Source organism: Neofelis nebulosa, chromosome 5, assembly GCF_028018385.1.
Source record: "Neofelis nebulosa isolate mNeoNeb1 chromosome 5, mNeoNeb1.pri, whole genome shotgun sequence".
Lineage (NCBI taxonomy): Eukaryota > Metazoa > Chordata > Mammalia > Carnivora > Felidae > Neofelis > Neofelis nebulosa.
The window spans coordinates 110,318,035-110,335,651 of record NC_080786.1 but is presented as its reverse complement, the minus strand read 5'-3'; the positions used below and the strand labels follow the sequence as shown (position 1 = coordinate 110,335,651).

General features: G+C 35.7%; 1 protein-coding gene across 12 annotated transcripts in view; it reads right to left on the bottom strand.

The window, feature by feature from the left end:
- SENP7 (SUMO specific peptidase 7) overlaps nucleotides 1-17,617 on the bottom strand; it is a 155,073-nt gene that overhangs the window by 70,118 nt on the left and 67,338 nt on the right. For 7 of the 12 annotated variants that reach the window (XM_058731544.1, XM_058731549.1, XM_058731550.1 and 4 more), the window contains 2 exons: nucleotides 12,382-12,579; nucleotides 4,120-4,314 (listed from right to left, as the gene is read on the bottom strand). The exons of 2 other annotated variants lie outside the window; for them this stretch is intronic. In XM_058731544.1, coding sequence (XP_058587527.1) covers nucleotides 4,120-4,314; nucleotides 12,382-12,579 — 393 coding nt within the window. The remainder of the gene's footprint in view (nucleotides 1-4,119; nucleotides 4,315-12,381; nucleotides 12,580-17,617) is intronic. 3 more of the 12 variants (XM_058731551.1, XM_058731556.1, XM_058731552.1) reach the window with 2 other exon arrangements.

Here is a 17,617-nt window from a genome sequence, read left to right as displayed (position 1 = left end):
AAAAGATGTTCAACGTCGCTCCTTATCAGGGAAATACAAATCAAAACCACACTCAGATACCACCTCACGCCAGTCAGAGTGGCCAAAATGAACAAATCAGGAGACTATAGATGCTGGAGAGGATGTGGAGAAACGGGAACCCTCTTGCACTGTTGGTGGGAATGCAAATTGGTGCAGCCGCTCTGGAAAGCAGTGTGGAGGTTCCTCAGAAAATTAAAAATAGACCTACCCTATGACCCAGCAATAGCACTGCTAGGAATTTATCCAAGGGATACAGGAGTACTGATGCATAGGGGCACTTGTACCCCAATGTTGACAGCAGCACTCTCAACAATAGCCAAATTATGGAAAGAGCCTAAATGTCTATCAATTGATGAATGGATAAAGAAATTGTGGTTTATATACACAATGGAATACTACGTGGCAATGAGAAAAAATGAAATATGGCCTTTTGTAGCAACGTGGATGGAACTGGAGAGTGTGATGCTAAGTGAAATAAGCCATACAGAGAAAGACAGATACCATATGGTTTCACTCTTATGTGGATCCTGAGAAACGTAACAGAAACCCATGGGGGAGGGGAAGGGAAAAAAAAAAAAAAAAAAAGAGGTTAGAGTGGGAGAGAGCATAAGAGACTGTTAAAAACTGAGAACAAACTGAGGGTTGATGGGGGGTGGGAGGGAGGGCAGGGTGGGTGATGGGTATTGAGGAGGGCACCTTTTGGGATGAGCACTGGGTGTTGTATGGAAACCAATTTGACAGTAAATTTCATATATTAAAAAATAAAAAAAATAAAAAAATAAAATAAAGAAACAAAACAAAACAAAAAAAAAAAGCTAATTCTTTATTCTCCAGCATACCTATGTATTATTGTGATTTACAGATGAGGTAAACTGAGGCACAGAGAAAGAAATTAAGCAAACAGACTGAGATGAATTTCATTTATCACAGTATAGTATCACAAATACTTAACAAATTTTAGTTAAAAGTTTTTAAGGGATAATATAAAGTTTAATAATTAAGTATTTTAAAATAATTAATTGCCAACTAGAAAAAACAAATATGCTACTTCAAAGAGATCATTTTAATTCAAATTTCCTATTCATTCGTGATGTTTTTTTACTATTCCTTTATTTTGGGCATAAAACACAATTTCTTTTTCCTGCATAAGTCCATTTAAGTTTTTATTATAGTCAACAATAACAATTCTGAACACTAAAAACAGGCTAAGGCTAAAATAAGACTCTTAGCCTTGGGGCACCTGGGTGGCTCAGTCAGTTAAGCAGCCAAATTAGGCTCAGGTCATGATCTGGCAGTTTGTGAGTTCAAGCCCTGTCAGGCTCTCTGCCATAGCACAGAGCCTGCTTTGGATCCTGTCTCCCTCTCTGTCCCCCTCCTCCCTCTCTCTCTCTCTCTCTCTCTCTCTCTCTCTCTCTCTCTCTCAAAAATATATAAATAGACTTTTAGCCTTTATAAAACACTTTTCCACAAATATCATATGGGGCATAAGTGCTAGGTTTTCAAAGAAAACTTCCTCAGTTTTCAGTCATAGCCTCCATTCTCCCACCCACCAATTTTTAGTTGTTATTCATTCTAGCTTTGTAACAAAGAGCTAACATGTTTTACCACATTCTCTGCAATAACAATTACAATAATGTCAGAACATGTGTCTCCTAAAAAGATCTACATAATTTATATTTCCTCTTCCTGATTTTGATTGAAATAGGCAGGCTGGAAAGAGGCTGGTTACAACAAGAGTCCCATCCTTGAGCCTATCCTGTCCATGCTACAGTGAGTTCTAATGGGGCACATCTAACTCAAGTGATGGTATGGCCACATGTGGAATTTATTTCCATAGGGCACTCTGGATTCTCCTCAAAGTGAACTCCTCTTAAGGGAAAAGAGAACTAAAGCCTGGTTTAAGGAGTACAGTACTCCTCCTTAAACCAAATGGTAATACTTAGTATGGCTGTGACAACTGCCTTGGCAGTACTGGTAATGGTAATGGAGTAACAGTGATCTCAGGATCAGACACTAGCATCCTCACCATAGAAGACTTCAGTAGCATCAACATACAGCACCAGCCTTTAATGGTACTTTTGATAAAAGTATCAATAATAAAGACACAAAAATAATGACTACCACCTATTAAATTTCAAGCATTATATTAAGAACATCACATAGTTATCTCCTTAAATCCGCACAATAATCTTCTAAGATGTGTGTTACTATCTGTGTTTTAAAGATCAAAGTAACTTGCCCAAGGTAAATCAGCATGTTTGCAATACTGATGTCTGGCTCCAAAGTCTATGCCTATTCTAAATGCAACAAACAAAGCAAATAACCACCAAGAAAATGAATTTTCAGAGCCCACATCAAATACCACCTGGAAATTTCATAAATATTTAGAAAGGACTTGAAGAGAGCTAGAATTCTCACTGAATAGATTTTAGGAACAACTAGAAATTTGAGACTTATTATTATTAAATCTTAGCCCCAAATTGGTATAAAACCTGTACAGTACAGATTATAATTTGATGGTTCCATTGAATCCTCATAATAGTGCTATTTTTTTAACAGTATGAATGTGCACTGATGTCTTTTGAATTCCACAGGGACAGTACATAATAAGTGACTTTTTCTATAGAAAGTATCATCAAAAACAACATTTTTAAATGCATGATGTTTTATGTGTGCAAAGAATTCTAAGGTGGTGTTTATTAAAAAGATAATAAATAACTATGTGATGTATAAGGTCAAAGGTCATTTCTCTTCTTCCAACTCAGGAAACCAAAGCTCAAGATTAAATGACATGAACATTAATCCAAGTGCACAAAATTAAAGTATGTGTTTTAGCTAAGCACTGGGCATAAATGTAATTAAGACATAATGCTTCTCCTTAAGGAACTCATGGACTAGTAGAGGAGGCAGAAACAAAATAACTATATTACAAACTGATAAGTACATTTCTAACATCTCTAATTATACCTTAATTTATACAATAAATACATTATTAATTGGATAATGACACTGAAACTCAGTTCTTCTGGTAAATTCAGAAAAAGACCAAATAAAGTATAAAGTTAAAATTGCCATTAATAATTCACTAAGTAGAACTGATGTGAAACATAAAATATTCTCCAAAAGGAGAAAAATTTGTAAAATTTATAAATTCATCAGAAATAAACAGAGTTTATAAAAATAAAGTGCATTAGAAATGTAAAAAATTTATTAAAAATCTTTAAAAAGTCAGCTATAAATACTCTTTAATGTAATTAGGCTTACAAGAGAAATACAAACTAGAAGTTACCTTTGGATGGTTCAGGGAAAATTAAAAAAAACAAAACAAAACAAAAAACAAGACTGGATCAATAATTTTTCACTGAGATCAAAACTACTTTATTGTACTAGCAACAAGGCAAGAAATTAAAAAGAGAAGTTCATGGTAAAAGAAAGTTAAGAGATTTAGTAGTATTTATTAACTGACATCCCTTAGCTTTATCCCACAATTTCTTTTATTTACAGTCCCCACAGAAGCATCTCCTATAGGTTAAAACAAAAGCAACTTCAGATTTCCATTTCTCTCACTGGCTCAGCAGGCCATGTTTGTTAATGGAATCTCAAACCATTTTTTTGAGGAACACATTCAGCAATTCATTCAGCAAATATTTACTGAGTACTAAATGCCAGGTCTAGTTCTATAATCTGGATATAAAAACAGTGACTATGTCAAGATGGAGAGATGGATGAATGAACAGACCAATAGATGGCCAGATGGATAAATAGGAAAGAGGAGGAAGAGGAACAGAAAAATGTCAGAGGAACAAATCTTAATTATATCACATAAATTGAAATACTGAAATAGGTAACTAAATTTTCATTAAAGTCTACATCTATTTTCCCAAAACACAAGTACAGTGTACTTTCTGAAACTGATTATTAGCCACAGACTGTTGGTTCCAAGAGCCATCTCGAGCCACCAGAGGAGAAAAGTCACACTAGCCAACAGAGCACATCTGCCTCACTTTTAGGAATAATGCATCTATGGGGGGGAAGAATAGAGAGGCTCATTAGAGTAAATATATTATTTATTTTGAGTAAAGTTATCACTAAACATACCTTTCAGATAAAAAGGAGCTCTTGTGAGGATTTAGATTTTGACAAGACTCTAGGCTGCCATCAGATGATGAAGAAAGCTGCTCTGATTGCAAGTTGTCTGTATCACCCAAACTGGCCTCAGTTACAGATGAGGTCTTTATGTATTTTCTTCCTAACTCCGTTCCCAGGACATTCGTCAATATAACTCTGGGTATCCTGTCACACAAAATAACAAACACTGTACTGTACTGAGGTTTGCAGTGAAAAATGTATTCTAGGAAGTTGAATTTTCAAACATTTTCATCTATACCACTCTAGAAATCAACCCATAAACACTCAAAATTCTGTATGAACAAATTCTTTTTTTTATTTTTAGAAGTACTAGTGTCTTATAAATTGGTGCAGATTAGCCTGCCACAGTAACGGCTTTAACTAAACTAATGGATGCTATTGGGGTGCTTAAAACTTTAATCACTTTTTCTCAAAAAATGCTTTTTCCCCAATAGTTATTAAAAACACAGAGTACTTTAAACCAATTCAAGAAATCTTTATTCTTCTCATTCAACAGAAAGGTTCTTGATAAATAATTACATACTTGTAATTGGCAAATGAGAAATGCTAAATCCAACAGGAAAGACATCATTCAGATTGCATCTGTGGTAATGATAGATTCCATAAGTAAAACAGCACATATAGTGATTGTAATATATATGCTTTATATAACAGCACCAAGGAAGGAGCCAACAAATCAAATGTCTAGAAAATTAAAGTGTATTTTTAAAGCTCCACACTTTTTAAAATTGGTGTTCACATCAAAATGTACTACATAAAAGCCTGCTATCTCCTTAAACGGAAGAGGATAATATAATCTTCTCTTGATTAGCCAATTGTTTTACAAACACCTTATATATTTTGCCACACTATAATGACGCCCTTAGGCAATTATTTGGCCCTGAACTGACAACCCAAACCAAATTACTGTATTGGTTTTTAGTTCTTGTTACTGAATTTTTTAAGTTTTCCTATCTCCTCTTCATCAGATGTCCCCCTGACTTTATCAATATGTCACCTGCAACGATTTATTGACCCACTGTGAGAGACAACAAAAAACACTTAGAAAGGGCCTGAGTGCTTCTATTTAAGTGAAACATGTGAGCTTCCCTGTACTTTGTTATATTTGCTGTAGTACCTAGAGGTACTCATTTTCACTACACAGAGGCATTATGTTCTTTTCACTATGTTCTAGACAGCATGGAATTTCAGATCTTGAAAACTTTAAAATAATTTAGTCTTACCTTTATTTTAAATATGAAGAATTCAAATCTCAGAAAAATTAAATGGCTGAAGGTATAACTCTTCCTAGTAGAAGAACCTGGGCCTATTATCTTTTGGTTTTTTTATTTCATTCCACTACAGGTATCCTTAATACTAAGTTGCCAGAGGATCCAGATAACTGAGCTTTTCTATAGATACCGCAGGAAATTCTTGAAAATAGGCATTTTCCAGCAGAACCTCCACAAAAAAATATTGCAATGATTAAGTAGTACGTATGACATAGGGGCGCCTGGGTGGCTCAGTCGGTTGAGCATTTATTTGACTTTGGCTCAGGTCATGATCTCGTGGTTCATGAGTTCAAGCCCCACATCAGGCTCTCTATTGACAGCTCAGAGCCTGGAGCCTGCTTCGGAATCTGAGTCTCCCTTTCTCTGCCCCTCCCCCACTCGTGCTCTGTCTGTCTGTCTGTCTCTCTCTCTCTCTCTCTCCCCCCCAAAAATAAATAAACATTAAAAAAAAAAAGTAGTATGTATGATGTAAAAGCAAAGGCAGGTAGTAAATACAATCCCCTAAACTCAGAGTTTGAGTAAAGAAAAAGTGGGAAAGAAGTTAGCTATCTAGCATAACCACCAATTATAAGGAGGAGAAGGCAGATATATTTTTCTACCTTCTCATATGATTTAAATCTCCAAGGATCCTAGTTGTCATTGTGAGCTTTGTGTATCTGATTGCCTGACAGAACCCTCCTTAATATCTTGGATCTGAAGTAGGAATGTAGGTAATATAGGACCAGTAAGGAGTCTCAAAATTTCTTTTATCTGACCTCACACTAGAAATTGCTATGAAATAAAAAACTTCACTCACTAAAAAACTTCAACTATAATTCAATAAAAAAAAAAAACTCATCTTGTGTTTCTCAATATTTTAGGGAAAATATAGGAATGATAGCAGAGGCTAGAACTATTTCAGGTTAGAACTATTATTTTCCAGATCAATACCTTAATGTAAGTAAGTTTTATTTACTTTTAAGAGATGAGAGAATCTGATATACTAACTTGATAAATCATTTTAAGAATTGATAATATACTATTTTTATGGTACCCTATAATTACTGAATTCTAAAATGTGGCTCATAATAAAATAATCCAAAAACTGTAGTATAGCAAAGAGAAAGCAAAGAGAAAATTTGTGGCACCTAATGAGACACATCAAAGAAATGTCAACTATCATGTAGTATCTCTGTTTAAATGCCTGACTATATTATGTTTAAGTATGTTTTAGAATGTTGAGTCCCTTAAAAAAGCGGTCCCTCCAAATAGGAGTGATGCAGTCCATAAAAGATTACTTTTGTACAAAGTGCTGAAGAGAATAATCAACAACAACAAAAAATACAAATATCAGCAAGCAAAGGGAAAATTTTTAAAGATTAGAATTCTCTTCTGAGTAATAAATGATCATCATCCTATTCTTGTATGGTTTATTTAAAGAAAGAAAAAAGCAAAGGAGATATGAAAAAAGAACCCTGGAGGATAAATTAGACCTTTTAAGTTAGACAAATATGTTAACAAATAGCTGAAACAAACATCTGAAAGTCTTTCCTAGAAGAGAAAAAGTTAAATGGTTAAACAAATAGCTGCCAAGTTTTTCCTAGAAGAGAAAAATATCAAAATTGACCCCAAAACTGGTTGAAAAGATGATATACCAAGCTGCAGTAGAACCTGCAACTCTAAAGCACAAGAGCCCTAGAAAGCCCTTGAAGTCCTCAGAAGGTTCCAGCCACTACCCTCAGCATCTCTACCGTGGTAGATCTTTCAGTGAGACAGTACTCTATTAAAACGTGAACAAAATACCACAAGAAAAAAAATTAAAGAATAAGTAGAATATTTAAAGGTCAATAATTTAGATCTCACAGATAATAAGTAATAAAGTCCAATTCCTACTTTACTTATGAAAAAATTAAATTTCAGAGGAGTGAAAAGCACTGGTACAGGGGTTAAGAAAAAGGACTAGAGTCAGAAAAAAAATAGGGGTCAGGTTTTGACTTTGGCACCTAATAATATAATTTAGGCAAGCTATTTACTATAATTTATTCCCCTTAGCATTGATCTTTTCATCTCTAAAATTAGGAGAAAACCTACCTTACAAAGTTGTTAAGACTAAATGAAATAAATTAGATGTAAAGCAGTTGGTATAAGTCCTGGCACATAGTAGGTACACAGTGAGAAGAAAATCACTTTAACTTTCCTATTACTGAAGTCTTCCTCAAAGTTATAAAGTATCCTTTCAAATGATGCATAATTGTCCTGGGCTCCAGGGTGGCTTAGTCGGTTAAGCATCTAACTTCGGTTCAGGTCATGATCTCATGGTTCGTGAGTTCAAGCCCCATATCGGGTTCTCTGCTGTCAGGTCAGAGGCCACTTCAGATCCTCTGTCCCCCTCTTTCTCTGTGCCCCTCCCCTGCTGGTTCTCCCCCACCCCCCAAAATAAATAAATAAACTTAAAAAAGAAAAGAGCAAATGGTGCTTAATTGTCCTAATTCATCATACTCTGTAATCCTGATGAAAACATCTTATTAGAAAAGTACATAACTAAACACTTAGCAATGCCCTTAGTACACTCAGCTCTTCACAACACATAGCCACAGCCCAAACATCTTTCATCAACCATTTGCAACTCATGCAATTTGGTTACCTTGAAGAAAAAGAGCTCTCTGTAAGAGCCTTCCAGAGTACAAATCCAGGTAGTGGTGACTAAGTTCATAATACCTAAGCTACCTTTTGGTGTACAATTAAATAAGTTAGCACTGTCATGGAAATTCCATGGCTAGCCACAATTTCAAAATATTCTAAATTTTCAAAAGAAATATATAAAGGTATACATTTCATCCTTCACACTAACTCAATATGGAAGAAAGTGCTAAAAAAAACTGTCATTTTACCGTCTATCCAATTTTTCCTTAGTATGTAAACAATAACAGTAAGTAAAATAAAATGCCATTTATGGGGCACCTGCATGGCTCAGTTGGTTAAGCGTCTGACTCTTGGTTCAGGTCAGGTCATGATTTCATGGTCCCTGAGATCGAGCCCTGAATGGGGCTCAGTGCTGTCAGCAAAGGATTCTCTCTCTCCCTTTCTTTCTGCCCCTCACCCACTCTCATGCTCTCTCTCTCACTCTCTCTCTCTCTCACAAAATAAACTTTTAAGAAAATTTACTTTCTAAATCAGTTTCTTAAGGTATATAGTGAAAATAATTTTAATTGCTGAGTAACTGTTATTCACAGATTTTCTAAGTTTGCTCCTTTCTTTTACTAAGCTAATTTTAAATGAATAAATTATCACTCAACTAAAATTACACTGGCTGAAAGGTGACAGGAATACTATAGTGTCCCAAAAGTCTTACCATCACAACATCTAAATTGTGTATTTTTTTAAAACTTCAAATATATGTAAATTTAAGAGACAAATGAATAAATGTAATTAGGGGTATTCCAAGAACTAGGACCTAACTTTTCTTAATGGAATATGGGTAGTACACTGTCTCCATATTTCTCTAATAATCTCTGGTGCCAACTGATGAAAAGAAGAGAAAGATGGTTTATCTTCTCAAAAGCCTTGTGTTATGTGTCCCATGCGGCTCTTTCCTGCCTAATGATCAAGGTTTATCAATGCCTCAAAGTTATATCTCAGGAAAATAGATGTGAATCACATATGGAAATAAAAACCTACACTAAAATACTGTTTACTTATTTAAAAGAAATTTGTGCATTCCACATACTGCTAGTTTCATTATTTCTAAAACTCTTCACCCTTTTCCTCACTATTTAAGAAGACGGATTTGGATTATGTTTTGTTTTTCTTCTCAATATTGTTCAGAAATTAAAATTCTAAATTGTCCTGATATAAAACCCAACAAAATACAAATAAGGGGTACCTGGGTGGCTCAGTCGGTTGAGCATTCGACTTCAGCTCAGGTCATGATCTCAAGGTTCATGAGTTTGAGCCCCACATCAGGCTCTGTGCTGACAACTCAGAGCCTGGAGCCTGCCTCAGATTCTGTGTCTCCCTCTCTCTGCCCCCTCCCCTGCTCTCTTTCTTTCTCCCTCTCTCTCTCAAAAATAAATAAACATTTAAAAAAATCTAAAATGTAAATAAAATTTCTAAAAAATGTCATTTTGGGGACTGAATGAGTAATTTTGGTTGACTCAATAGTCGATCTTTTTTGGGGGTTTTTTTTTTGGTATTTTGTTTTTTTTTTTAAATAGTGTACAGTGGGGACAAGGGCAGTGGGAGACAGACAGAATCTTAAGTAGGCTCCACACTCAACTCAGAGCCTGACACAGGGCTCGATCCCAAGACCCTGGGATCATGACCTAAACCAAAATCAACAGTCAGACACTCAACTGACTGAACAACCCAGGGGCCCCTCAACAGTTACACTTTAAGATAAAATTGAAAACCAAAAACAAATTTTTCTCCCTTTCATCTTTCTGAAATAATAAAGTCCTAGCTAAGTAAAATGAAAGTAAAACAAAAAGCAAAAGTTAAGCTAAGCCTGAAGAAAGAATAAGCCAGATATTCCAGATCATTCCAGATAGCAAGTAAGTCTCTGAAAGAAAACACTGTCCAAACCGATACCCTAAACTGTTCTCCAGTATTCTTATTTGAAGCTTGTAATATCCCTTTTCCTGGTTGTCACCAAAATTACAGAGCAAATAAATGGTTCTAATGGATGAAAATACATTTTAATCAAAGAGACTGGAGATGTAACTCTGCTGAGAAGCAACCTTCCTTGAATTCAGCAAAAACTGAGCATTTAGTAAGCACCTAGCAATGTGCTAGGTATTAGTATCAGAGTAAAAAATAATAAAATGTAGTCCCTGTAAGCTTCCCTTGTGAAGCTTACTGTCAGGGAAGCAGAAAAACTAAAACTCATAATATAATAAGTGTTATGATATATAAACAGGCTGCTTAACAAAGCAAAAAGTGGGATTAAATGCAAATGAGGAGGGTGGAATCAAGGAAGCTGTCCCCAAAAGATGGCATATGAGTTCAATGTTAAAGACTAAAAAATATCAGTAAATGGGAAAGGAGAACAGTTTCCAAGATAAGAGAGCAAACAGAATGAGCTCGGAGGTATACAACAGCACTATACATTTACTGAGCTACCACCAGTTTCTTACAGACTAAAGCTCAGTTATGAATGTGTAGAAAGGCACAAAGCTAGAGACAGGCAAAGCTGAGACCATTAAGGACTCTGTATGCTAAAGTGAGGAGTTTGAACTTTATCCTGAAGGTTATGTGGAGCCACAGAAAGATGTTAGAGAGCTAAAAGTAACATCTGCCTTTCAGAACGATTAACTCAACAACAATATAGGGAAATTATTAAGAAGAAAAGGCCATGCATGGGAAGCCCAATACTAATAGTAATAAAGGCACAAAGTTATCAGGGCTTGAACTGAGGCAGTGGCAATAAAAGTGGAGAAGAGATCATTTCAAAACTGATTTAGGAGGCAAAAATATCTACACATGAAAAAAGACTGAACATAAAGGGTGAGAAAGAAAGAGTCGTCATATATTCAGACAGGGAGGGGATACAGAAATAGGAATAAGTCTGAGAAGAAAGATAATGCATTCACTTTGGAACAGTTCAATTTAGGACCCCTGGAGATGAGAGAAAAGGTCTCCATTAGCTGGTAATGACAGAAAGGAAAAAAAACACAGACACATACTATAAAAACCAAATTAAAATCTTATTGAGACTTTTAACTTCATACTATATTTTAATTTCATGAACACATAAGGAAATTCTTCTACTTAACTTTGTTTTTGCCTTTTTTAAAAGAGGTATCCTCCTTTAAAATTAACATGTAATACTATAGAGTTCTACTTTTATTTTTTAAATAATTGTGCTGAAAGTTATCAGTTTTGGAGAGCCTAGGTGGCCCGGTCAGTTGAGCATTCGACTTCAGCCCAGCTCATGATCTCGTGGTTCATGAGTTCAAGTCTCATTTTGGGCTCTATGCTGACAGCTCAGAGCCTGGAGCCTGCTTAGGTTTCTATGTCTCCGTCTCTCTCTGCCCCTCTCTAGCTCACGCTCTCTATCTCTATCTCTCTCTCTCTCTCCCAAAAATAAATAAAACATTTTTTAAAAATTTATCAGTTTTTTTCTGGACTTGGCTTAAAGCACTTATATATTACAGACCATATAACCAAAGCACTACCTAGCTAATGACAAATTTTTCTAATTAAAAGCAAAGTATTTCCATCAAAACATTAAGGGTTAAAACTGTAAGTAGAAACACATTAAAAATATTATGTCACAGATAACAAATTCCCAGAGCTAATTCCCAGTATTTAGCCCCAAATTCCATACACAATTCCTTTAAAAAATATAAAACAAAACTGGTCTCATTTATAAAATTAAACTGCATATTTACTATTAAAAAATCTAAGGGTATTATTTTAATATCACCTCACTTATTTAAAAATGCATGTAAATTACAAGAAAACTCAAAGTCAAAAGTGGTAAGGACTATATTAAACACCATATAATAGGTATGTTAAAGATGCAGAAAATAAAAAATGAACTATTAATTCTGTCAACTCTATCAAGGCATAAATAAATAAATATATATACCTTTATTTTCTCCATCTTTAACATATCTTTCGTAAGTTATTTAATCTAGGTCCTTACCTACCTATATATATATATCTTCATTTTATATCATAAATGAATCTATAAAAATATGTGTATGTGAATCAAATTATAGTTAAATATAATGATAATTGGTTTTAAAAATAATTCTATGTCAACTTAATGAAATGCAAAAATACCATTAACTTTGTAAATTGAGACTGTCAGCTTTAAGATTTGCTTTAGAGTGGGGCACACCTGTATATGCAGATTTTCTTAAAAACCATTTCCAACAATCTTAACAATTTTAAGATTATTGGAGTTTTATTACTTCAAATGCGGTAAGTTGAACAAAATCAATACTGAACAACATACCTTTTAGATAAATTAAGGCTTTGGTGAAGAGGTTCTAATTTTTGACATGTCTCTAGGCTGTCAACAGATGTCGAAGGCAATGAGTCTGATTGCACCTTGTTGGCATCACACAAATTAGCATCGTTTCTAGGTAGGATCTTTCTGAATTTTCGTCCTAAATCCGTCCATAGGACATTCGTCAACACAACTTTGAGTTGCCTGTTACACACATAAATAATTAACACATAAAGTACTAAACAGTGTATAATACATGATTAATCACAAACTATACCAAAAGAAAACCTCCAGGAATTCTTAATTTCAGTTCTTGAAGCAATTAACTAGAGCAGTAAATAAGTAAAATATTTGCTTAGCCATTCTCAAATATATATTAAAAAGTAAAGCCTATTTCACTTATATTGGAATTTTCTTCAGAATTCTGTCTAGTATACTATAACTATGGCCACACACACGTATAGCTGTTGAGATTCCTGGCAACCCATCTGCACCTATTTACACTTTTAGTAAAACAATTGTACACATCTGCATATCTCATCACAAAGGCAACCACTTTCTGCAATGTAAATGAATTTTGTTTTAGCATTTGTTAATTTGGAAAGCATTATTAAAACTACAGGTGAAACGTATATCATCTACAGCCTTACTAAAGCTACGTAGTCTTAAGTCTTCATAGTCTTAAGATATAGACTTAATTTTACCTCGTTTCTATAAATAGGTCAATTTAAAACATTTATTTTTACTGTACCTATACCCTTTTAATAAGTAAAACTAATAAATGCAAGCAGCCCCAGCTTTTTGTCTCATTACATTTTGGTTGTTACTCATTCAATAAATCTTTTGCTGGTAATACTTGAAGAGCTATGTTCAGTTCTGGAACCAGAGAATAGTTCTTGCAGTAGTCTGGATAGGCTACCAAGTGGACTTGAGACAATATCAAATGAGAAATGTCTTAAAGAATTGGAAATGTGTGATCAGAAGAGTGTCTGTTCTATTTTATTTATAAAGCTGTCCTGTAACTAGTTTTAGGGATTTTTTTTTTAATGCTTATTTTATTTTTGAGAGACAGAGGGGGAGAGAGAGAGAGAGAGAGAGAGCGCGCACAAGCGGGGAAGGGGAGAGACAGAGAGAGAGACACAGAACCCGAAGCAAGCTCCAGGCTCTGAGCTGTCAGCACAGAGCCTGACAGGGGGGTTTAAATCCACAAATGTGAGCTCATGACCTGAGCCGAAGTCCGAAGCCTAACTGACCGAGCCACCCAGGCACCCCAAGGAATTGTTTAACAAAAGTTAAGATGGTGCCTGGGTAGCTCAGTTGATAAGCATTCAACTCAATTTAGCCTCAGGTCATTATCTCACAGTTTGTGAGTCTAAGCCGTATGTCCTGCTCCACACTGACAGTGCAGAGCCTACTTGGGATTCGCTCTCTCCCTCTGCACTCCCAGCTTGCATGTGCATGCATGTGCTCTCTTTCTCTCAAAATAAATTTGTAAACTTTTAAATAAATAAGTCTAAGACTTAAGAAACAGGGGCATCTGGCTGGCTCAGTAGGTGGAACATGCAACTCTTGATCGAGTGGTTATGAGTTTGAGCCCCACATTGGGTATAGAGATTACTTAAAATATTTTTTAAAAAAGAATATTAGGAAACACAAAGCAAAGTGTTCAAATATTTTAAAGATAAAACTGATCTTGGGTGCCTGGCTGCTTAGTTGGTAAAGCATGTGAATCCTGATTTTGGGGGGGGGGTGGGGGGGGTCTTAAGTTTAAGCCCCACACTGAGCCAGAGCTTACTTTAAAAAAAATTAAAGGGGCACCTGGGTGGCTCAGTCGGTTAAGGGGCCAACTTCAGCTCAGGTCATGATCTCACAGTTAATGAGTTCAAGCCCATACTAGGCTCTCTGCTGTCAGCATAGAGCCCACTTCAGATCCTCTGTCCCCCCCCCCCCCCGCCTCTCCCACACACATGCACTCTCTCTCCCCTCTCTCAAAAATACACATATAAAAAACTAAAATTAAAAATACATTAAATTAAAAAAATTAAAGAGGGGCACCTGGGTGGCTCAGTCAGTTAAGTGTCCAACTTCAGCTCAGGTCATGATCTTAACGGTTCATGAGTTCGAGCCCCATATCTGGCTCACTGCTGTCAGCCCAGAGCCTGCTTCAGAGCTTCTGTCCCCCTCTCTTTCTGCCCCTCCCCCACTCACACTCTCTCTCTCTCTCAAAAATAAACATTTTTTTAAGAAATTAAGATAAAATCAATTTCAAAGATATCACTTGTATGCAGCAGCCACTTAAGGCTATACTTTCAGACCATCTGGAAAAAGGCGGTACAAGTCTTCAGGGGAACCTCCATAAAATACACAGAAACTTCAAATAAATAATACAGAGATAAGTGACATTTCTATGACTAAATAATAGTAATTCATTCTTCATTCAACAAGTACTTATCAAATACCTCCTAGCAAAACAACTCTACTAGCAGAATCTGGAGATACATCGATGAACATGATGGTTATAGTGCCTGCCTGTCTTCACATTCCAGAGAATTACCCAATTCATTATTTAATTATAATTGTAATAAGTGATATGAAGTTAAAGTACAGATGCTGCACTTCTTCTGAACTAGATCAGGGAAGGTTTTACTGAGAATATGACTTTTGAGCTGAAACCAGACACTATCCAAAGAAACAGGTGGAAAATAAAGAGTGGTCCAAAAGTGGGGACAAAATGCAAATGGTCTGGTGTGAGTAAAGCTTGTTGAAGAAAATCAAAGGACGTAGCAGGCTCAAGTGCCTACCCTGAAGAGGACATGTGTACAAGATCAGTATGGGTAGTTAGGCAGGACCAATGAACTATATTAATGATTTGAGATTTTATGTCAAAAACAATTGAAACCCACTAGTTTTTACAAGAGAATGATGAGCTCACAGCTGCACTATTGATCTCTTATGAAGAATGAAATGGAAGCACTAAGGGTAAGGGTAATAAAAATGAATTTAGAGATGGAACGGTGACTTTATCAGGGGCAGTTTAGTGGAATGGTGGGAGCAGAAACCAGAATACAATGGGATGAGTAAATGGAAAATCTGTGTTAAGTTTAAGTGCCTAAGGAAGAGGTCAACAGAATAGGAGAGGTAGAAGATACAGAAGACAGTATAATTCACACAGTAAATTTTTTAAGAAATGGTATAATAAGAGCTAATATCTATTGCACATGCACTATATACCAGGCACTATGCTAATGATTTTACAATGATTTACCTTATTTAAAACCTCACAAACTACTCTATGAGGTACAATGGTAATTCTTCTGTAATTAAGACCAAGATAGAATGATTTAAACTCAAACTTAAATGAGTGAGTAGTGAAAGTGGGATCCAAAACCATTCGCTCTCAACTCTACTGCCAGCACTCTTAACTGCTCCATTGTGCTAGTTTATGATGCAAGAAGAGGCACCCCTTTCCTTCTTCTGGGAAGTAGAAGAAATCAAGATCACCTTTTCAAAATGATACAAAAGATAAAGGAACAAAGGCTTGAGAAGAGAAAGATCTCAAGTCATCATTGTGGAGAGGGGGAACACAAGCTGACTAGAGAAACACAGTAGGATTATCTTGCAGTACAGAAATCCAGTGAGATTAATAGTCATGAATTTATAATGCCACAAATAGACACTGTTTTGTGATTTTTTTTTCCAGCAATGCTCAGCCTTAGCGTCAGCCCAATGGAAACAAGATAATTAAGTTCACAGGCAATTATTAACTACAGAAGAGAAAGGCACCTTCATAATAGAGCAATCTTAACCAAATGATCAGATGTAGAACCACCAACACAGGGACAAGCAGACACTATGTATCCTCTGATATGATGCAGTAAGCAAATGACATCAGCTATTAAGTATTCTTGCCAAAAATGTAATGTGAACCTAATCCATGAGGACAAACCGAGACAAATCATAAAAATCTAGAACACATGACATTATACAAGACAACTGGCCTAAACTCTTCAAAAAAGTAATGACGTGATTTTTAATAAAAGGCACAGACAGGGGTATTGGAAGATTAAGAGCCTACTGAGACTTAATAACCAAAATACATGATGCATAAACTTCAATTTGATCCTAAATTTAAAATTTTTTTAATGTTTATTTATTTTCAAGAGAGAGAGACAGAGTGCGAGTGAGGGAGGGACAGAGAGAGAGGGAGACACAGAATCCTAAGCAGGCTCCAGGCTTCAAGCTATTAGCACACAGCCCAACACAGGGCTCAAACTCACGAACCCTGAGTTCAGGACCTGAGCCAAAGTCCGACATTTAACCGAGTCACCCAGGTGCTCCACTAAATTGTAAAAAGTAATAAAATAAAAAACATTTTGGAGACATTTAGGAATTCTGATTGATTCTAGACTTCAAATCCGTTGATAAAATGAGACTACTGTTTTCTTCATAAAATATTACAGCATGGGATAAAAGAATCTCCCTTGTTCTTCGAAAATGCAGGTTGAAGTATTTAGAGGTGAAACTCCATGATGTCTGCAATTTACTTTCAAATGGTTCTGGGAAAAATGTGTATTATATTCCTATCTACATGTGTATATCTGATACACACATACACGTATACAGAGACTGAAAGAAGACATAACAACTGGTGAATCTAGAAGAAGAATATATATATATGAATGTTCGTTATGCTCTTGACAAAATAATCCCATGTTTGGAATCCTAAACCAAGAAATGTATGAAATACAGGGAGAAGTTTTATGCACAAAGATATTCATGATGGTATCATTTATAAAAGCAGCAAACTAAAAGTAACCTGTTTCTACCCAGAAACTACAGAATAGTTAAGTAAGCCAGGATAAATCCACTTAATGAAATGTTACTTATTAGTCTCTCAAAATCTTCTACTTTAAATTTTAAGGGTGGTTTACTACCTCTGTGTTTTCTTTTTTCCACTTGTCTTTATTTCTGTTTTCTATACAAAGCAAGTACTATTCATATGAAAAGAAAGGCCAACTAATAATGGTCAACAAAGCCTGGGTGGCTCAGATGGTTAAGCATCTGACTTCGGCTCAGGTCATGATCTCATGGTTGATGAGTTTGAGTGCTGCACAGGGTGAGCTCCAGCCCCACTTTGGATGAGCTCAAGCCCCTCTTCCGGTGAGCTGGATCCTCACTTTGGGTGAGCACGAGGCCTGCTTCGGGTCAGGTGGAGTCCTGCTTAGGGTGAGCACAGGCCCCA